The following is a 23,073-nucleotide window of genomic DNA, read 5'->3' as shown; positions in this document are numbered from 1 at the left end:
TCAATGGACATGAGTTTAAGCAAACTCCAGGGGATAGTGAAGGACAGGGAAGCCTGGCTTGTTGCAGTCCGTGGGGTCACAAAGAGTCAGACACGACTCAGTGACTGAACATCAAGACTATTGTTCTTATATGGGAAAATAGTAATCCAAGGCAGGACCCTTTTCCTAGAGAGACTGGAGAGATTACTGTCACCATCAAGGACTTGAAAGTTGCAGGGGTGGTAATTTCCAGCACATTCACATTTAATGCACTGATTTGGCCTGTGCAGAGGACAGATGGACCTTGGAGAATGACAGCGAATAATTGTAACCTTAACCAGGTGGTGATTGTAATTGCAGCTATTTGTACCAGATGATGTTTCATTACTTGAGCATATTAACGTATCCTCTGGTACCTGGTTTATGTGGCTAATTGATCTAGCCAATGATTTTTTTCCTCCATATCTGTCAATAAAGATCACTAGAATCAGCTTGCTTTCAGTTTGTAAGGATCTTATTTCCCTTCTGACAAGATATCATACTGGTCCATTACATTGGTAACATTATTCTGATCAGACCTAGTGAGCATGAAGTAGCAACTACTATAGACTTGTTGGTAAGACATCTGCATGTCAGAGTAGGAAGATTAATCCTACAAAAATACAGGGGCCTAAAGACCTGTACTCCAAAAACTGTTAGATGTGATGAAAGAAATTGAGGATGACACAAACAGATAGAAAGATATACTGTGTTCTTGGATTAGATGAATAAATATTCTTAAAAGGAGCATACTCCCCAAAGCAATCTGCATATTCAGTACAATTCCTATTAAATTACCAATGACATTTTTCATCGAACTAGAACAAAAATCTCTTAAGTTTATACGGAAACACAGAAGACACCAAATAGCCAGAGCAGTCTTGAGAAAGGAGAACAAAGCTGAAGGAATCAGATCACTGACTCCAGGCTATACTACAAAGCTACTGTAATTAAAACAGTATCAGTTCAGTTCAGTCGCTCAGTCGTGTTTGACTCTTTGCGACCCCATGAATTGCAGCACGCCAGGCCTCCCTGTCCATCGCCATCTCCCGGAGTTCACTCAAACTCATGTCCATCGAGTTGGTGATGCCATCCAGTCATCTCATCCTCTGTCGTCCCCTTTTCCTCCTGCCCCCAATCCCTCCCAGCATCAGAGTATTTTCCAACGAGTCAACTCTTCGCATGAGGTGACCAAAGTACTGGAGTATCAGCTTTAGCATCATTCCGTCCAAAGAACACCCAGGGCTGATCTCCTTTAGAATGACTGGTTGGATCTCCTTGCAGTCCAAGGGACTCTCAAGGGTCTTCTCCAACACCACAGTTCAAAAGCATCAATTCTTTGGCACTCAGCTTTCTTCACAGTCCAACTCTCACATCCATACATGACCACTGGAAAAACCATAGCCTTGACTAAACGGACCTTTGTTGGCAAAGTAATGTCTCTGCTTTTCAGTTGCTATCTAGGTTGGTCATAACTTTCCTTCCAAGGAGTAAGCGTCTTTTAATTTCATGGCTGCAATCATCATCTGCAGTGATTTTGGAGCCCCCCAAAATAAAGTCTGACACTGTTTCCACTGTTTCCCCATCTATTTTCCATGAAGTGATGGGACAAGATGCCATGATCTTAGTTTTCTGAATGTTGAGCTTTAAGTCAACTTTTTCACTCTCCTCTTTCACTTTCATCAAGAGGCTTTTTAGTTCTTCTTCACTTTCTGCCATAAGAGTGGTGTCTTCTGCATGTCTGAGGTTACTGATATTTCTCCCGGCAATCTTGATTCCAGCTTGTGCTTCTTCCAGCCCAGCGTTTCTCATGATTTACTCTGCATATAAGTTAAATAAGCAGGGTGACAATATGCGGCCTTGATGTACTCCTTTTCCTATTTGGAACCAGTCTGTTGTTCCATGTCCAGTTCTAACTGTTGCTTCCTGACCTGCATATAGGTTTCTCAAGAGGCAGATCAGGTGGTCTGGTATTCCCATCTTTTTCAGAATTTTCCATAGTTTATTGTGATCCACACAGTCAAAGACTTTGGCATAGTCAATACAGCAGAAATGGATGTTTTTCTGGAACTCTCTTGCCTTTTTGATGATCCAGTGGATGTTGGCAATTTGATCTGTTTCCTTTGCCTTTCCTAAAACCAGCTTGAACATCTGGAAGTTCATAGTTCACGTACTGCTGAAGCCTGGCTTGGAGAATTTTGAGCATTACTTTACTAGTGTGTGAGATGAGTGCAATTGTGTGGTAGTTTGAGCATTCTTTGGCATTGTCTTTCTTTGGGATTGGAATGAAAACTGACCTTTTCCAGTCCTGTGGCCACTGCTGAGTTTTCCAAATTTGCTGGCATATTGAGTGCAGCACTTTCACAGCGTCATCTTTCAGGATTTGAAATAGCTCCACTGGAATTCCATCACCTCCACTAGCTTTGTTTGTAGTGATGCTTTCTAAGGCCCACTTGACTTCACATTCCAGGATGTCTGGCTCTAGGTGAGTGATCATACCATCGTGATTATCTTGGTCATGAAGATCTTTTTTGTACAGTTCTTCTGTGTATTCTTTAGAGCAGGCAGCAAAGTTGAGGTGATAAAGCCAGGGGGTCTGATTAAACAGCCCACAGTGCTACTTTCCAAAGGGCTGTTGCAGTTTATAATGCTATCAGCTATGATGAGGGAACTAAATTTACTGTCTTAATAAAAAAAGATATTATAGTATATATAAGATGATACTTCACAATTTCATTAATTTGCATGTATCTCATTAATAGTATGGGCCTCCCAAGTGGCACAGTGGTAAAGAATCCACCTGCCAGTGCAGGAGACACAAGAGATGTGGGTTTGATCCCTGGGTTGGGAAAATCCTCTGGAGTAGGAAAGGGAAACCCACTCCAGTATTCTTGCCTGTAAAATTCCATGGACAGAGGATCCTGGAGGGCTACAGTCCCTGGGGTCACAAACAGTTGGACACGATTGAGCAACTGAGTATGCCCGCATAAAATTTGAGGACATAATAGTTATTGTGAACATCGTCTCTAGCTTCTAAATAGTTTACTGGGTTTCTAAATATTTTCTTGGGACTAGCCTGGTTTTCTAGTGGTTAAGAATCTGACTGCCAGTGCAGGGAGCATGGGTTCGATCCCTGGTCTGGGAATATTCCACATGCTGCAAGATAACTAGCCCATACGCTGCACCTACTGAGCCTATACTAGCTGAGCACACTAGAGCCCATACTCTGAAACAAGAGAAGCCACTGCAATGAGAAGCCCATGCACAGCAACTAGAGAGCAGCTCCCACTCACCATAACTAGAGAAAGCGCATAGGCAGCAGTGAAGACCCAACACAGCCAAAAATAAATTTCTAAGAAATAATTTTCCTGTTGCTTTATAAACTTTGTGTGTTTTATATCCCCTTTTGATTTACTTAATAGTTGAGATTTATTACATATTTTTCTGTCATATACAAAACCTTGCTAACTGCTTTCCATAACTGATAGTCATTTGCCAGTCAAATATTTTCTTTTTAATGTTTTACTATTTAAATTTTCCACTAATCTTATATTTCATTTCTCACTGGTGTCTTAAAACATAATTAGTCATATCTGCCTCAGTAACTCTGAACACAGGGCAGGAAGCCACTGTGCTGGTCTTAAGTCACTTGAACCATCTCCATCAAAATCACCTAAAGTGCTTAGGGAAAATGCAATTTCCTGGGGCCCTAAATTACAGTTGCTGATTGAGAATGTGAGGGGGATAAGCGTCAATAATTTACATCTTTAACAAGCTCCCCAGGGGATTACTAAACTTGAAGAATCATTGTACTAAGCAGCGTTCTCAACCTTTTTTTCCCCCTGTATAAGTACCTAACCCTAACATAATGCAAATGTAAAAGCAAAAACCTATGCAGTTTCAAATACCTAAGATAATCCACTGATTTCACTTTCCCTAAACTGCTTATATGGGAGGAATCTACTTTTAAGGTAAAGTTTTTTTAAAGTGAAGGAAATGTTATGATTTTGTTTGTGGGTAACTTCTCTAATAAATGATTACCTCAGTTAATAGCTATATTTCTGGTAAACTTCATCCTTTCAATATCTTCAGATTCTTTCTTTTAGGATTTTTGCACTTGTTCTCTTTTCCATAGTGTAACATACATGTGTTTCTGTAAACATAATAAATATTTCCCTCATTGAATATAAAATTTCAAAATTTTTTTTTTCTCTTTTTTTTTCTGTCACTAAGCCATGTCCAACTGTTGTGACTCCATGGAATGTAGCCTGCCAGGCTTCTCTGTCCATGGGATTCTCCAGGCAAGAATACGGGAGTGGGTTGCCATTTCGTTCTCCAAAATTTCAAAATATTTTAAGATGAGTTGACCATGTTAGCCTCAAAGTTCACCAGTTTCATTACATTTCTGTGAAGCTACTTAATAAGTTAAAATAAATTTTATGTTTAAATAGTTAAAATAAAATTTTCTAGTGCATTTAAAAATACTGATATTCATTATATATTTTAGGCATTTACACTGTTTGCTACACATTTCCTGGAATTGTGCCAGATAGATGTTCTATATCCTAATGTAGAAAACATGCATTTTGAAGTTCAACATGTAAAGAACACTTCAAGAAATAAAGAAGCAATCTTGTATACCTACAAACTTTCTAAGGGACTCACAGAAGAAAAAAATTATGGTATGCTTGTAAAAATTTTATATTTGTATACTATATATATATCTGTGTATATAAATGTGTGTATATGCTGAAATACTATGTATTCTCATAAGATAAACTTTCTTTCATGTTTATTTGACTGTCAGTCTAAGCAATTTTATCTTTCATTCTTTTGAATGCTTATATGCTCTAAGACTGTATTTTCTATGTCAAATTCACATTTTTATGTATTAAGCTTGTTTCAAAAACATATTAACAGTAACTATGTAGAATTATAATACATGGGAGCCCCAGAAGTATAGTTTCTATACTTAGGAAAATGTAATTTAGTTGTACTTGAATGTTATATACTGAATTGGAAATTATATATTTCTTAGACACTCTTTTAGTAACAAGGTCCTTCCTCTGTTTTCTTCAAATTTGGAGAACTTGATAATTAAATCTTAAGTCTTAAAATGGAATGTGTTACCAAATTACGTGTGTTCATAAAATTGGTTACATATTTTTTATCTAAATCATTATGATACATGTAAAGTTGACAGATTCAGGGAATTTTCAATTGACTTTTACATTTGTTGTTGTTCAGTCACTCAGTCATGTCGACTCTTCATGAACTATGGACTGCAGCACACCAGGCTTCCCTGTCCTTCACCATCTCCTGAAGCTTGCTCAAATTCATGTCCACTGAGTCGGTGATGCCATCCAACCATCTCGTGCACTATCATCCCCTTCTCCTCCTGCCTTCAGTCTTTCCTAGCATCAGGGTCTTTTCTAGTGAGTTGGCTCTTCTCATCAGGTGGCCAAAGTATTGGAGCTTCAGCTTCAGCATTAGTCCTTCCAATGAATATTCGGGATTGATTTCCTTTAGGATTGACCGGTTTGATATCCTTGCAGTCCAGGGAACTATCAGTCTTTTCCAACACCACAGTTCAAAAATATTAATTCTTTGGTGCTCAGCCTTTATGGTCCAACTCTCACATTCATACATGACTACTGAAAAACCATAGCTTTGACTATACAGACCTTTGTTGGCAAAATAATGTTTCTGCTTTTTAACATACTGTCTAGGTTTGTCATAGCTTTTCTTCCAAGGAGCAAATGTATTTTAATTTCATGGCTTCTGTCCCCATCTGCAGTGATTTTGGAGCCCAAGAAAATAAAGTCTCTCACTGTTCCCATTGTTTCCCCATCTATTTGCCAAGAAATGATGTGACCAGATGCCATGATTTTCGTTTTCTGAATGTTGAATTTTAAGCCAGCTTTTTCACTCTCGTCTTTATCTGTCATCAAGACGGTCTTTAGTTCCTCTCAACTTTCTTCCACTAGGGTGTGTCATCTGCATATCTGAGGTTATTGCTATTTCTTCTGGCGATCTTGATTCCAGCTTTTGCTTTATCTAGCCCAGCATTTCATGTGATTTACTCTGCATAAAAGTTAAATAAGCAGGGAGACAATATACAGCTTCTATGTACTCCTTTCCCAATTTGGAACCAGTCCGTTGTTCCATGTCTGGTTCTAACTGCTGCTTCTTGACCTGCATACAGATTTCTCAGGAGGCATGTAAGGTGGTCTGGTATTCCCATATCTTTCAGAATTTTCCACAGTTTGTGGTGATCCACACAAAGATTTTAGCCTGGTCAATGAAGCAGAAGTTGATGTTTTTGTGGAATTCTCTTGCTTTTTCTATCATCTAGTGGATCTTGGCAGTGTGATCTCTGGTTCCTCTGCCTTTTCTAAATCCAACTTGAACATCTGGAAGTTCCTGGTTCACGTACTGTTGAAACCTAACTTGGAGAATTTTGAGCATTACTTTGCTAGCATGTGAGATGAGTGCAATTGTGTTGTAGTTTGAACATTCTTTGGCACTGCCCTTCTTTGGGATTGGAAGGAAAACTGACCTTTTCCAGTCTTATGGCCCCTGCTGAGTTTTCCAAATTTGCTGGCATATTGAGTACAGCACTCTCACAGCATCATCTTTCAGGATTTGAAATAGCTCAGCTGTAATTCCATCACCTCCACTAGCTTTGTTTGTAGTGATGCTTCCTAAGGCCCACTTGGCTTCGCACTCCAACATGCTTCCTCTAGGTGAGTGATCACACCATTGTGGTTATCTGGGTCATTAAGATCTTTTTTGTGTAGTTTTTTATGTATTTTTGCCACCTTTTCTTAATATCGTCTGCTTCTGTTAGGTCCATACCATTTCTGTCCTTTATTGTGCCTATCTTTGCACAAAATGCACCCTTGGTATCTCTCATTTTCTTAAAGAGATCTCTAGTCTTTCCCATTCTGTCGTTTTCCTCTATTTCTTTGCATTGATCACTGAGGAAGGCTTTCTAATCTCTCCTTGCTATTCTTTGGAACTCTGCATTCAGATGTTTATATCTTTCCTTTTCTCCTTTGCTTTTCACTTCTCTTCTTTTCTCAGCTATTTGTAAAACATCCTCAGACAACCATTTTGCCTTTTAGCATTTCTTTTTCTTGGGAATGGTTTTGATCACCACCTCCTATATAATGTTCTTCAGGCTATCTGTCTACCAGATCTAATCCTTTGAATCTGTTTGTCACTTCCACTGTATAATTGTAAGGGATTTCATTTAGGTCATACTCAAATGGTTAGTGATTTTTCCCTACTATCTTCAATTTAACTCTGAATTTTGCAATAAAGAATTCATGATCTGAGCCACAGTCAGCTCCTGGTCTTGTTTTTTCTAACTGTATGGAGCTTCTCCATCTTCAGCGACAAAGAATATAATCAGTCTGATTTTGGTATTGATCATCTGGTGATTTTCATGTGTAGAGTCGTCTCTTGTTTTGTTGGAAGAGGGTGTTTGCTATGACCAGCTTTCTATTAGCAAAACTCTGTTAACCTTTGCCCTGCTTCATTTTGTACTCCAAGGCCAAACTTGCCTGTTACCCAGGTATCTCTTGACTTCCTACTTTTGCATTCTAGTCCCCTATAATGAAAAGGACATCTTTTTTGGGTGTTAGTTCTAGAAGGTCTTGTAGGTCTTCATGGAACTACTCAACTTCAGCTTCCTTGGCATTAGTGGTTGGGGCAAAGACTTGGATTACTGTGATATTGAATGATTTGCCTTGGAAATGAACAGAGATCATTCTGTCATTTTTAAGATTGCACCCTAGTACTGCATTTTGGACTCTTGTTGACTATGAGGGCTACTCTATTTCTTCTAAGGGATTCTTCACCACGGTACTAGATGTAATGTTCATCTGAATTAAATTCACCCTTTCCACTACATTTTAGTTCACTGATTGCTAAAATGTCGATGTTCACTCTTGCCAGCTCCTGTTTGACCACTTCCAATTTACCTGGAAACACAGACCTAACATTGCAGATTCCTAAGCAATATTGTTCTTTACAGCATTAGACTTACTTTCACCACTAGACACACCCACAACTGGGTGTTGTTTCTGTTTTGACTCAGCCTCTTTATTCCTTCTGGAGCTATTTCTCACTTCTCCAGTACCATATTGGGCCCTACTGACCTGGGGAGTTCATCTTTCAGTATCATATATTTGCCTTTTCATACTGTTCATGGGGTGTGAAGGCAAGAATGCTTAAATGGTTTGCTGTTCCCTTCTCCAGTGGACCACATTTTATCAGAACTCCCCAGCATGACCTGTCTGTTTTGAGTGGCTCTACACAGTATGGCTCATAGTTTCATTGAGTTAGACAAGTCTGTGATCCATGTGACCAGTTTGGTTAGTTTCCTGTGATTGTGGTTTTCATTCTATCTGCCCTCTGATGGATGAGGATAAGAGGTTTATGGAAACTTCCTGATGGGAGGGACCCCCTGTGTGGAAAACTGGGTCTTGCTCTGATGGGTGGGACCATCCTCAGTACATCTTTAATCCAATTTTCTGCTGATGTGGTGTGGTTGTGGTCCCTCCCTGTAGTTTGGCGTCAGGCCAAACTATTGCAGCAGTAATGGTGGTAATGGTGACCTCCTTCAAAGGACTTACCCCAGTACAATGCAGCTCCCAGGACTGTTGTGGTCAGTGCTCCTGACCCTTGGCAGGCCACTGTCAACCCACACCTACATCAGAGACTTCTGGACACTCACAGGCAAGTCTGGTTCAGCCTCTTGTGGGGTCACTGCTCCTGTCTCCTAGGTCCTGGTGTACACAAGGTTTTGTTGTGCCCTCGAAGAGTCTGTTTCCCCAGTCCTTTGGAAGTTTTGTTATCAAATCCCTTCAAAGTCAAATTCCCTCAGGGTTCTCAGGCCCTTTTCCAGGTTCCCAGGTTGGGAAATCTGTTGTGAGCCCTAGAACTGTGCAACAGTACAAGAACTTCTTTGGTATAATCTAAATCTAAGATAGTGACAGAGTATATCATGAGAAACGCTGGGCTGGATGAAGCACAAGCTGGAATCAAGATTGCTGGGAGAAATATCAGTAACCTCAAATATGCAGATGACACCACCCTTATGGCAGACAGTGAAGAACTAAAGAGCGTCTTGATAAAAGTGAAAGAGGAGAGTGAAAAAGTTGACTTAAAGCTCAACATTCAGAAAGCTAAGATCATGGCATTCGGTCCCATCACTTCATGGCATATAGATGGGGAAACAGTAGAAACAGTGGCTGACTTTATTTTTTTGGGCTCCAAAATCACTGCAGATGGTTATTTCAGCCATGAAATTGAAAGACACTTACTCCTTAGAAGGAACGTATGGCCAACACAGACAGCATATTAAAAAGCAGAGACATTGAACGGATAAGAAAGCTGTGGTACATATACACAATGGAGTATTACTCAGCCATTAAAAAGAATACATTTGAATCAGTTCTAATGAGGTGGATGAAACTGGAGCCTATTATACAGAGTGAAGTAAGCCAGAAAGAAAACACCAATACAGTATACTAACGCATATATATGGAATTTAGAAAGATGGTAACGATAACCCTGTATGTAAGACAGCAAAAGAGACACAGATGTATAGAACAGTCTTTTGAACTCTGTGGGAGAGGGAGAGGGTGGGATGATTTGGGAGAATGGCATTGAAACATGTATAATATCATATATGAAACGAATTGCCAGTCCAGGTTCAATGCATGATACAGGATGCTTGGGGCTGGTGCACTGGGATGACCCAGAGGGATGGTATGGGGAGGGAGGTGGGAGGGGGTTCAGGATGGGGAACACGTGTATACCTGTGGCAGATTCATATTGATGTATGGCAAAACCCATACAATATTGTAAAGTAATTAGCCTCCAATTAAAATAAATAAATTAAAAAAAAAAGAAAAGCAGAGACATTACTTTGTCAACACAGGTCTGTCTAGTCAAGGCTATGGTTTTTCCAGTAGTCATGTATGGATGTGAGAGTTGGACTGTGAAGAAAGCTGAGTACTGAAGAATTGATGCTTTTGAACTGTGGTGTTGGAGAAGACTCTTGAGAGTCCCTTGGACTGCAAGGAGATCCAACCAGTCCATCCTAAAGGAAATCAGTCCTGGGTGTTCACTAGAAGGACTGATGCTGAAGCTGAAACTCCAATACTTTGGCACCTGATGCAAAGAGCTGACTTATTTGAAAAGACCCTGATGCTGGGAAAGATTGAGGGCAGGAGGAGAAGGGGATGATAGAGGATGAGATGGTTGGATGGCATCACCGACTCAGTGGACATGCGTTTGGGTAGGTTCCGGGAGTTCATGATGGACAGGGAGGCCTGGTGTGCTGCAGTTCATGGTGTTGCAAAGAGTCGGACATGACTGAGCGACTGAACTGTACTGAACTGAAGATAGTGGAGTGGAAAGAACTGCGCTCATCTTTTCCTCCGAGTACACCGAAAGTGCGACTAGTTGCTGAACAACCATCTGTAGGAGAATGTTGGATCCACCAAAAAAACATATCCTGTGTCCAAGGGCAAAGTAGAAGCTCCAACAAGACGATAGGAGGGATGCAATCATGTTTTAAAATCAAATCTCAGACTCACCAGAGAGACTCAGAGGGAGTGAACAAACCTTGTATGCACCAGAACCCAGGGAAAGGAGCAGCAACCTCACAAGAAACTGAGCCAGACCTGCTTTTTGAATGTTTGAGTGTCTGCTGTGGAAGAATAGGACAGCAGTGACCTGCCACAGGGACAAGGGCTCTGGCTACAGCAGACCTGGGAGGCGTGGCATATGGCATAAGTCTGCTTTGAGAAAGTTGCCATTAGCCCCACTATCGAGCTGCTATGCAGACGACCCACAAAGTGGACTTTTACAGATAAATTTCCCAAAATTATTTTAGCTATGACTGTTCTTTGTGAGAGTAAAAAAAAAAAGCATCTTTCCTTTGCTATTTGAAATGGGAAAATCAAAATCAAATGTATAACTTAATTTGTATTAGATGTTTAATCTTTATAAGCCTCAGCTTTATCTATTAAATGGTGATATGTGTGGATTTGTGAGGATTAGATGAATTATCAAATATGAACTGTCTAGCACAGTGCCTAGCAGTTAGTAACTTTTAAATAAATGTTGATGTTGCTTCTATTGCCTCTAAAGCAATAAATAAACTATTAGCATAAAGTAGAAAATCTGTGAGACACTGATACAATAAAAATCTAAGAGCATGAGAATATTACTGGTATTTGAATTTCCATGGAGTAGTCACCTACTGTTATGACTTCTGAGAAATCCCTCTCTCATTAATCTACTAAATATATGAATACACAGGTTATCTGTGACTACACTTTCTTCTATTCTGCAAAACCCATTATGTCCATTGACTTATAAACCAACTGAATTTGTAGTTGGAATTTCAATGTTATTACTATTATCTGATTTTCTAATTACCTTTTTCCTTTCCCTTTCATATTTTCTGTCTCAGAGGTATCTTGAGAGGTAATTGATATTCTAATTTGTCTTACATGTCTTAGCAAGTAATTAAATCTAATAATTGGTAAGTTGTCACCCAGAACTTGGAAAAACATAATTTTAAGAAGTAAGTGGTTCTTAAATGCCTAAGAAAGGAAGTTTAAATCTGTGAAGAAACGATTAATACTGATTAAAACAAACATAGCAAAACTACAAGTAATAATACTGAAGTCCCATTGTTTATAATTTTAGGATTAAAAGCTGCAGAGGTGTCATCACTTCCACCATCAATTGTCTTGGATGCCAAAGACATCACAACTCAAATTACCAGACAGATTTTGGTAAGGAAATTTTAGCAATAAGAATTATTTTTCAAATTAAGAAAAGACTTGTAGTATACATGCTTATTATGGTCTTGGATCTAAATATATAATAAGTAATAATTAAAACATTTAAAACAAAACCTATTTCCTAAATAAAGGAAATCCTTTTTACTTCTCAAAACTTTTTTGGTTTGATGTATTATAACTGTCCCTAGAAAATCTACTAATAAGATAGGAAACAAAAGTTAAACAGTTCAGTTCATCTAGTACTTATTGCTACACTGACTTTATGATAAGAAAAGAAATCTCTTTAAATAAGCATTAAAAATAAAAATCAAAGTACTTCTCTGGTGGTCCAGTGGTTAAGGCTCCACGCTCTCAATGTAGGGGCCTGGGCTTGATCCCTAGTCAGGGAACTAGATCCCATCATGCCACACTGAAGATTCCACATGCTGCAATTAAGATTTGGCACAGCCAAAAGAAAAAAAAAAAGAAACACTATGCACAACATTTCATATCTTTTAAAATAGTTTTCAAAGCTCTTGTATCCATTATCATATATAAGCCTCATAACTTTTCATGAAGTAGTTAGGTTTAATTAAAGATAAATAATAAAGTTATCATTTTTACTTACATTTTTACAGCTGAGGTTCACAGAGATTAAGTGATTTGCTAGAAAGAAGTAGATCCAACACTGAATTTATATCTGGTAACTGAAAATTTGGAAATCTTTTTTGTTGTTGTTGTTGCATCAGGTTGCTTTATATTGTTTTAAGAATCCATCCTGTTCAGTAAACTAAAGTAGGTGCAGTATAAATTTTCTTCAGTATTAACCTTTCTTTTATCTTTTACCCTTTCTTAACCTGCCTTCAGTTTTTTTGGTTTGTTTGTTTTTTTACATTCATCAGTCTTTTGACCTCAACTGCTCTTATGACTTTACTTGCCTAGTTATTCCATTGGAATTTTTCACCAGTGATTTTGGTAGTGGTCCAGTTCTGAAGAGCCTCTTATTACCTAGTTCTTCACAGTTCTTCTTGCCAAATTCCAATTATGGGCAACCTCTCCAGTAGTCTTCCAGTTTTTAGATTTCCTGATGCTGCTCAACATATATTGAAGACAGGCTAATTTTATCCACTGAAAATTAATATAACCTCTCTTTAGCTGAATATTTTACTGAGTAATTCTCATTCTTCTACTTCTTTGGTGATTACTTCTTTCCCTTCTTCACTGGTGCTTTCTATTATTCCATCTACCAAATAGAAGTATTCCTAAGATTTTACCATTTCTTTGTTTAGAATTCTGTACTCTTGGTGATTCTCATCCTTTCCTCAGCCTCCATTTTCATTTCTTTTTGACTCAATCTGTATATTTTTCTCCATATTTCTTCTTAAAACCTTAACTTACATTTTCTCTTCAATAGGTCCAAAATTAAATTTCTCATCTTTTGAAAAACCTTTTCTTCTCTTCACTTTCACATCTCCCATGGATGCTTAAGAGTCTATGAATTCTTCTTCTTAATTATATCTCAGTAGGTTCCTTTCCTTTTCTACCTTTCTGCCACATTGAGTTACTTGTCGTTTCATCATTTTGACCTGATTTGTGTACCACATTTTTTAATATGTTTGCTTTCTCTGTTTCCTCCATCTGGAATATCTTTCCTTTGAGGCTCTTCTGTCCATCAAGATTCATATTAAATGGGGCTTCCCTGGTGGCCCAGACAGTAAAAAACTGCCTGTAATGTAGGAGACCTGGGTTCGGTCTCTGGGTTGGAAAGATCACCTAGAGAAAGGAATGGCTACCCATACTCCATCCTTTTGAAGGCTTTCTTGACCCAAGCTGGAAGTGAACTTTCTTTCCTCTGAACAATTTTGTATCTCCCTTATGGAACTTCCCATGATTAATCAATTGCTTGTAAACATGTATATTTCACTGTAAGACTGAGCTTTTTGAGTTCCATTGTCATGTCAGGATGACATTTTGTATCCCCTGTAGTCGTAAATACAATTTATGGGATCTGGAATATAGATAATAATAGCTATAATTGTTGTTTAAATGATAAATGGATAGTTGATCAGTCAGTATATCAGATAGATGGATGGATCAATGTTCTATCTCATGGAATTGTATGCAGTTTTTCTATAGTGACAGTAAGAGAGAGAAGGAGTTCCTGGCTACCTAAAATTCATGGCTATTTAGAAGGAGTTGAAAGGATTGTATTTCCCTTAGAGGATGGAAACTAAGTCTTTACATAAAAAGATTGAAAAAATGCTGATTCCTCTATCTAGCTCAGGCAAAAAAGGGAATGAAGAATTTTCTAGTGGTACTCCCAACCCTGAAGGGAGGTATTCAAGGACTGAATATCCAAAGGTCCTCCAAAGTATTAGAAGAGTCCCATTTTAAGCATTATTTCTTGGGTATCCTTAAGTATAATTTGTTAAGAATTAAGGCATAATTTTAACTAGCTATTTGTGTTGCTTATTTTAAAAAATGTAATTTATCCCTGAAGCAGTATTTTCTTTTAGACTCTAGCAATTTCTATATATGAACCCTATTGAGGGACAGTTTACTGATGACCCATTCTGTCCACCAGTTTATCTGCTGGGGAACTAAAGTAGGAGATAGCAGAGTAGTACTCTGAGTGACATTTAAAATTATGAACACTGCATAGTAATTAGCAGAATGTTATTTTCCCATAACTTTTCAATGATAAAGTGCTTGTAGGACATAATTCTAGTGGATTTTCTATTACATTTTGGTGTTGTATTGAGAAACTTGAACCATTTAGCAGATTTTTTTCATTGAAAAATGGTTTTCAAGGATTAGGATCTGTCATAAAGTCGTAAATACTCATGAGAAATTTTATTCTCCAAAACAATATTTATTTTTTCTGGTATATTATTTGCTAGTTGGATGGGACTGACTTATCCAAAAATATTGGTTAGCCATTGAATTATTTCTATGAAAGGAGATAGAATATTGCCAAAATAAGAATCATATTTTAATTTTTATCTATATTTTTTTCAATAACAGCAAAACCAAAGGAGTGCTCCTGAGATGGAAAGACAGAGAGCTGTGTACCATCTAGCTACTAGACTTGTTCAAACTGCTCGAAACTCTCAATTGGATCCAGACAGTTTACGAACATATTTAAGTAATCTCAAAAAGAAGTATGAAGTAGATTTTCCCAGGGCTGAACAAGATTCAGAAAAGACTGAAGAATAGTAATAATTCACATCTTATACTAATGAAATAATGTCTTAATATGAGAAACCTAGAATTCATTTTTCCTGTGAGCAAAAGAAAATATTTGCTAAATTTTATATTTTAATTGAAAATTACATTGTATTAACATCAGCATTATCGTCCATATATTCTGTATAAGAAAATGTTTGATATATAACTTAAGAAAGAAATGAGAACTATTTAAAGAACTGATTTTTATGTTAGAAAAAATCTAATGTGACACTTTTTTCATTTATGAAACTTCATGTTATAAGTTATGGTTTCACATGTTATCGTATATAGTTTAGCTAAAAGAAATCTTTCTTTGTGGGCCTGGAAACTTAGGTGAGGTTTTCTTTTATACTCTTATTTGGAACCAATATTTCTTTTACATTCTTACTATGATTCAATAATTTCTTAATTAATGCCATCAAATTCCAACACTGGATACATCTGAAGTTTGTTAGAATAGCATTGAGAGTTTTAAAGTATTCATTTTGGCATTCAGTATAGTTCTAAAGGTTGAAATTCAGCAAATGGTGTTTCATAATGCAGAGAGTGTTTCTGGAAGGAGTAGTTACCTAATAGCCAGGTGTTCTGTTTTCTACTCACCAACCCCTTCCCTTTTCCAAATTTTCATTTTTGACCATCTTTTTTAGGTGAGTAACCAAGGCAGCAGAAAGATAATATTGATATGTTTGCCTTAATTGTTGATTCACAAGGAAACATTATGTAGAACTGTTTTTGCACAGGCATGTGGCTCACAGCACCTCTTAGAGTTTACCCAAAGTTTATTCTATAAATGGACAGAAGAAAATGGAAAACTGTCAGTTATTCAGTAACTGCAAAGAGCTTCTCAAACACCTTATTTCTGCAGTTCCATCTCAGTAAAAGACTTAGTCACATAATCTCAACCCAAAGGCCTAACAATGGGGAAATTATTAAATAATTTTAAAGTATTTTTGTTAATATATGCATATTTTATTTTACAAAATGTAATAATTTTGACTTTATTCAACTCTCGGTATTCTAAGTACATATTAGTAGCCAAGTATACTGAAAAGTTATAATCTGAAAGACACACATTCTTTTTTTTTTTTTTAATTACTGTAAATTAGTGTTAGTACTTACATTACTGCTGCTGCTGCTAAGTCACTTCAGTCTTGTCTGACTCTGTGCAACCCCATAGACTTACATTAGATATATGTTAAATGTCCTATTAGACTACTTATATTTCCTATTATCGTGTTTTATAAATAGAGCTCCACAGTATTTGAATTTTATAACCACATTTTAATTCACAGCCTTTGAGATGAATTGTATTTTGTGTGGTCATTCCTAAAAGCAGGTAGATAATTTAGACTTGTGGCAAGTTTCTAGGAGGCATTGAGGAACTAAAGGGCATCATACACTGTTTAGGAGGGCAGGGAAGAAAAGGAGGAAGCAATAAAAGTCAGAAGGGGAGCAGGGCTGTGGAAGAAAAGCAGGCAGCAGAGACAAGTGCAAAATACTAAATATGCTAGATATCATTTCCTCAGATGTATTAGCTCCCCTTTACATTTAATGCCAAATTAAATTCCACCAGACTTTTAAGAAATTGTTCATCGTTTAGAGCTTTTGATGTGAAAACTGTAGCCAGCTGATTAATCCCTTTTATTTTAGATTTGAAGTACTGAAATAAAAATGGATTTATATCTTCTTAAAATTAAATTGCTTTTTCTTCAATCATTTTGTGTGTAGCAGAAGCACATGAAAAAGCAAGTCAGATGAAGATAGAATTATTAAGTCATGGTGCTATAGGACAGAGGTGAAAGGTAGGGAGACGATCCATTCTTTAATTTTCAGGTCTATTTGCTCTCTTTAATACCTCTTCACCTTTGTCTTTCTCTAAAATTATAGATTGTTATCTCATAATCCAGTCTTTTAAGATAAATATTCATAATGTTGTAGCAAACTCCTTGATAATCTACCTCAAAGCCATTTTTTTAGTCTGCTCCACCTTTCTCCTCACATAAATTAATCTTTCTCAGGTCTAGGGCTAAGGTACATGGGAGTAGAGGAAAAAGGCAGCTAACCCTCATGCCTGGGAAGTAATACATGTATTTGTTTATTTTTAAATTTACATCTAGTAAAATTAAATTTTCATTTAAGTCTATAATTTGATGAATTTTGGCACGTTTATGGATTTGTGGAACCACTACCACTACCACAATTGAGATGCAGAACAGTTCAGTCACTACCAGATGATCCCTCAGTACTGGCCCTTTGTGGCCAAATTCTTCCCTGACCTCTGTCTTCACTGGGAATGGTTAAGGATTTCTTCCCTATAATTTTGTTTTTACCAATTAGGTAGCATGTGACCTTTAGAGACTGGCTTATTTTACTGAGCATCATGTACTTTAGAATTTATCCATTGCTAGCTGGTATTCCATTGTTTGTATTGAATATGTACCATGGTTTATTCACTCACTCACTGAAGGACATTTAGGCATTTTGTTTTTGACGATTTCAAATAAAGCTGTTATGAACATTTGGATACAGATTTTTGTGTGAGTGTTAAGTTTTAATTTATTAAAATTTACTTAATTTAGTGGACTGGCTCTGTCATATTGTAAGTATATATTTAACTTCAAGAGAAGCTGCTAAACTCTTTCCAAGAGGGTTTATACCATTTTGCGTTCTTGTCAACCATGTATGAGAGGTTCAGTTGTCCTACATATTCTTTAGCACTTGTCAGCTTTTTAAAAAATATTAGCCATTCTAATAGATGTGCAATGAGTAATGTATTTAAGATATTTTAAAGTTATTCTGATCATTCTTTCACAAGCAGTGATTTTTAAAACTCTTTTTTCCAAAATTATTTTTTAGCTGCTTTTTAGTGGCTCTTGGTAACATGTTAAATGTTTCCCTTCAAGCGAAAGTTTCAGAGTAAGTCTTACTGTAAAAAGAAAAAAACTACTGAAAAATCTAGTTCAATAATATTTACTATGGAACAGACAACATGCTGTGTGCTAGGTGCACAAAAGATGTCTGACCTTGAGGTAGACTTCAGGTGTAGTTAAGAGAAAAAAGCAAACTTAGACGGGTTGGAATACCATGTGATAAGTACAATAGTAGAGGAAAATAAGAAGGGTAATAGCACCAAAAAATGTTTGCAATTCTTTGTGGTTCAAGGGAGTTTAAGAGTAGTAAAATACGTCAAGTGCTCAGGAACAGAGAGCATTTTAGTTAAGGATCACCATGTGTAAAAGCAAAAAGATGTGACACCAGAAGCAGTTTGGTTTATCTGGGGGATAGAGTGCATATGAGAGTGGCAAAAGGTTGAAGAAGGTGCTTTATATAGTTTCTCCTTTAGATGACAAAAGTAGAGTAGAAGAGGATGAGTAGAAGAGGATGGTGGTAGTAGAGGAATAACATGATTAGATTTTCCTTTTGAAAGATCGTCTGGGTGATAGCATAAATGGTTTGGAGATGTGTGGCTGAAACCAAGCAGATGAAAGAGTTTAAGAAACTTTTAAGTAGTGCAGAAGAGAATTGATGATTAAGAGTGGAAACAGTGAGAATGGAGTGAGAACGGTGTGTTGTGTGTGTGACAGTGAGAATGGAGAACAGGTGTGTGTGTGTGTGTGTGTGTAAAGGAGACAGAACAGTGAGAATGGAGCGAGAACAGGTTGTGTGTGTGTGTGTGTGTGTGTGCGCGCGTAAAGGAGGAGAATGGAGATGATGGAGTAGAGAAAACATTGATTTGAAAGATATTGAGATTTTGTGCTGATTAACCAGATTAATGATTCATGACTTATCTGATTTTTTAGTGAGGGAAAGGTGTTATTGGTTGAAGTGTGTCTTTTTGAAAAAGAAGCATTAAATCCTAACCCCCTACACCTCAGAATATGACCTTATTTGGAAATAGGATCATCTTAAATGTAGTTAGTTAAGATGAGATCATACTGGAGAAGGGTGGGCCCCTATATGATTGGCCCTTATAAGATTACTATGTGAAGACAGAGACTCGGAGAACACCATGTGAAGACAGAGGATTGGAGTGATGTATCTACAAGCCAAGGAATACCAAAGATTGCTGGGAAACCAACAGAAATTAGGAATAGACAAGGAAGGATTCCCCTACAGGCTTCAGAGGGAGTGTGGTTCTACTAACACCTCAGTTTGGACTTCTGGCTCCAGAACTATGAGATAATAAATTGCTGTTGTTTTAAGCTATCTAGTTTGTGTACTTTGTTATGGCAGCCCTAGCAAATTAATACAGAAAGGAAGAGTTAAATATGATTCTAGGTGGTGATTCCATCAACCATGTTGAGAAATATAGAAATAATAATTCCAGTAGAAAGAAATTTCAGGGAATTCTCTTGTGGTCCAGTGGTTGGTACTCAACCCTCTGAGTGGCAGGCTCTCAGATTAGATCCCTGGTTAAGGAACTAAAATTCTGCAAGCTGCATGACCTGGCCAAAAGGAAAAAAAAGATTAAAGGTGATTCTTTTTTTACTTCATATTATAATGTATTTTCAACCAAAAAAATTAACTGTCTTATATGCTACTGGTAAAATTTTCAAATGTGAATGTATTGTGTGTTGTTTGAACTTCCTGTGTATTTATTTATGAGCTTAAAATATGTACAATCATAATTAAATGTAGTTTCAGTTCAGTTCAGTCACTCAGTTGGCCATAATTTTCCTTCCAAGGAGTAAGTGTCTTTTAATTTCATGGCTGCAATCACCATTTGCAGTGATTTTGGAGCCCAAAAACATAAAGTCAGCCACTGTTTCCACTGCTTCCCCATTTATTTGCCATGAAGTGATGGGACCAGATGCCATGATCTTAGTTTTCTGAATGTTGAGCTTTAAGCCAACTTTTTCACTCTCCTCTTTCACTTTTATCAACATGCTCTTTAGTTCTTCTTCACTTTCTGCGATAAGGGTGGTGTCATCTGCATATCTGAAGTTATTGATATTTCCCCGGCAGTCTTGATTCCAGCTTGTGCTTCATCCAGCCCGGCGTTTCTCATGATGTACTCTGCATATAAGTTAAATAAGCAGGGTGACAATATACAGCCTTGACGTACTCCTTTTCCTATTTCAGTTCAGTTCAGTTGCCTAGTCATGTCCAACTCTTTGCGACCCCATGAATCGCAGCATGCCAGGCCTCCCTGTCCATCACCAGCCATGAAGAGATACCCCACATCCAAGGTAAGAGAAACCCAAGTAGGATGGTAGGTGTTGTGAGAGGGCATCAGAGGGCAGACACACTGAAACCATAATCACAGAAAACTAGTCAATCTGATCACATGGAGACCACAGCCTTGTCTAACTCAATGAAACTAAGCCATGCTGTGTGGGGCCACCTGCTGTGTGGGGCCACCCAAGATGGATGGGTCATGGTGGAGAGATCTGACAGAATGTGGCCCACTGGAGAAGGGAATGGCAAACCACTTCAGTTTTCTTGCCTTGAGAACCCCATGAACAGTAGGAAAAGGCAAAATGATAGGATACTGAAAGAGGAACTCCCCAGGTCAGTAGGTGCCCAATATGCTACTGGAGATCAGTGGAGAAATAACTCCAGAAAGAATGAAGGGATGGAGCCAAGGCAAAAACAATACCCAGCTGTGGATGTGACTTGTGATAGAAGCATGGTCCAATGCTGTAAAGAGCAATATTGCATAGGAACCTGGAATGTTAGGTCCATGAATCAAGGCAAATTGGAAGTGGTCAAGCAGGAGATGGCAAGAGTGAACGTCGACATTCTAGGAATCAGCGAACTAAGATGGACTGGAATGGGTGGGTGAATTTAACTCAGATGACCATTATATCTACTTCTGTGGGCAGGAATCTCTTAGAAGAAATGGAGTAGCCATCATAGTTAACAAAAGAGTCCGAAATGCAGTACTTAGATGCAATCTCAAAAACGACAGAATGATCTCTGTTCCAAGGCAAACCATTCAATATCACAGTAATCCAAGCCTGTGCCCCAACCAATAACGCTGAAGAAACTGAAGTTGAACAGTTCTATGAAGACCTACAAGACCTTTTAGAACTAACACCCAAAAAAGATGTCCTTTTCATTATAGGGGACTGGAATGCAAAAGTAGGAAGTCAAGAAACACCTGGGGTAGCAGGCAAATTTGGCCTTGGAATATGCAGTGAAGCAGGGCAAAGGCTAATAGAGTTTTCCTATTTGGAACCAGTCTGTTGTTCCATGTCCAGTTCTAATTGTTGCTTCCTGACCTGCATACAGGTTTCTCAAGAGGCAGGTCAGGTGGTCTGGTATTCCCATCTCTTTCAGAATTTTCCACAGTTTATTGTGATCCACACAGTCAAATGCTCTAGGCATAGTCAATAAAGCAAAAATAGATGTTTTTCTGAAACTCTTGCTTTTTCGATGATCCAGCGGATGTTGGCGATTTGATCTCTGGTTCTTCTGCCTTTTCTAAAACCAGCTTGAACATCTGGCAGTCCACGGGTTTAAGTATAATAAATAAGTATTTCTATAATTCAACCCTGTGATGCACTTAAAGGAATAAAAGTAAAAGGAGAGGAAAAGCGAGTTATCTCATTATATTGTTACTTTGATATTTCTATTCTGTTCTTAAGAAACTTAAACAATTGTTTTATCTTACTATAAAACCAAAATAATACCCTTTTCTTATGAATTGTCAAAGTTTTGATAGTTCCCAGATTGCAGATAGACAGTGAGAATGGATATTGTCTGCCAGTAGCTACTGAAATGATCTAAATGCAGTGATTAGGCAGGGAACAGATTCTCATTGCCAAGGACTGTGAAGCATCTAAGATTTTCAACTTACATGCAAACTAGCAGTTTAGTTTCCCATAGTGTCATGTTTGCTGTCAGAAGACAAAAGACTGGATCAGACAAAGGACTTTATTACTAGTGGTGAAGCATGAAGCATGAGCTTCTTGTTTGTGTTAGTTCCACATACTCCCATTGTCAGATGTGTAATTGTCCAGGTAGATATGCACACAGTAGATTGGTCTTATAGCTGAAGAACCCCAAGCTTTCAAAACTCCAGTCCTTTAAAATGAGTTGTAAGCACACCTGCTTGACCATTTATTTCCCCAGAGGAAAACATTGCCTTTATTACATTAGACACTGAGCAAACCTGCCCTCTGCTCAGAGGGAGTCACTATCTCTATTTTCTAAGGCTGCTCACTATACAAGCATCCTTAAAAAGATAATCAAGAATAAGGCAATCAGTTCCTCCACTCATTACATGAGAGACCCATGGAGAATTTTCTCCCAGTTCTCATCTTCCAACAGTTGACTTCTCTCTAGTTATATAAAGAAGGGTCTAATACTCTAAATATTAAGAAAGCACAGAGCTAAAAAACTGTCGTAGTTGTTGTTATTTTTTTAAGATAACAAGTTCCTTTCTTACCAAAGAGTATGCAGATTTAACTAATGTGATGTTGAGTCAAAATGGTTTCTGTATTTGTATTAAAATGCATATAATCCGGGGGTGGACGAAATGGGTGAATGTGGTCAAAAGGTGCAAACTTTAAATTATAAATATGTCCCGAGGATGTAATGAGCAACGTGGTGGCTATAGTTAATATTGTATTGTATATTTCAAAGATATTGAGAGAGTAGGTTTTAAGTTCTCATCACAAAAAAATTGTAATGTGTGATGATGGACGTTAACTGGACTTATTATGGTGATTATTTCACAGTATATAAATTTATTGGATCATTATATTTATACCTGAACTCTTTAATGTTATATGCAACTATATCTCACTAAAAAAACTACTGCTAGTCTAGTATTCAGAGGTATCATATACCAAAACACTCAAGCTCCCTGTTGTAATTTAAAGCTAATTATTTCCAGACATAATACATTTCTGTCATCCTACTCCCAGCACTTTAGTTGACTAATTCTTTGCGTTGTATTGTTTGTGACCATGGCTGCTACAGAATTATAAATTCTCTCAAGAAAGAGATCACCTATTAATTTAATTAATTATTCCCTACTACCAGGCACTGTGTTTTATTTGCAAAGTAA

At 37.5% G+C, this 23,073-nt stretch overlaps 1 protein-coding gene across 1 annotated transcript in view; it reads left to right on the top strand.

The window, feature by feature from the left end:
• MSH4 (mutS homolog 4) overlaps positions 1–17,634 on the top strand; it is a 106,177-nt gene extending 88,543 nt beyond the window's left edge. The window contains exons 18-20 of the mRNA XM_061411557.1: positions 4,526–4,700; positions 11,752–11,840; positions 14,853–17,634. Coding sequence (XP_061267541.1) covers positions 4,526–4,700; positions 11,752–11,840; positions 14,853–15,044 — 456 coding nt within the window. The 3' untranslated portion in view covers positions 15,045–17,634. The remainder of the gene's footprint in view (positions 1–4,525; positions 4,701–11,751; positions 11,841–14,852) is intronic.
• Positions 17,635–23,073: the final 5,439 nt, after the last annotated feature.

This window comes from Bos javanicus, chromosome 3, assembly GCF_032452875.1.
Source record: "Bos javanicus breed banteng chromosome 3, ARS-OSU_banteng_1.0, whole genome shotgun sequence".
Classification (NCBI taxonomy): Eukaryota; Metazoa; Chordata; class Mammalia; order Artiodactyla; family Bovidae; genus Bos; species Bos javanicus.
The sequence above is the reverse complement of the archived record's forward strand: the minus strand, read 5'-3'. Positions and strand labels throughout refer to the sequence as shown.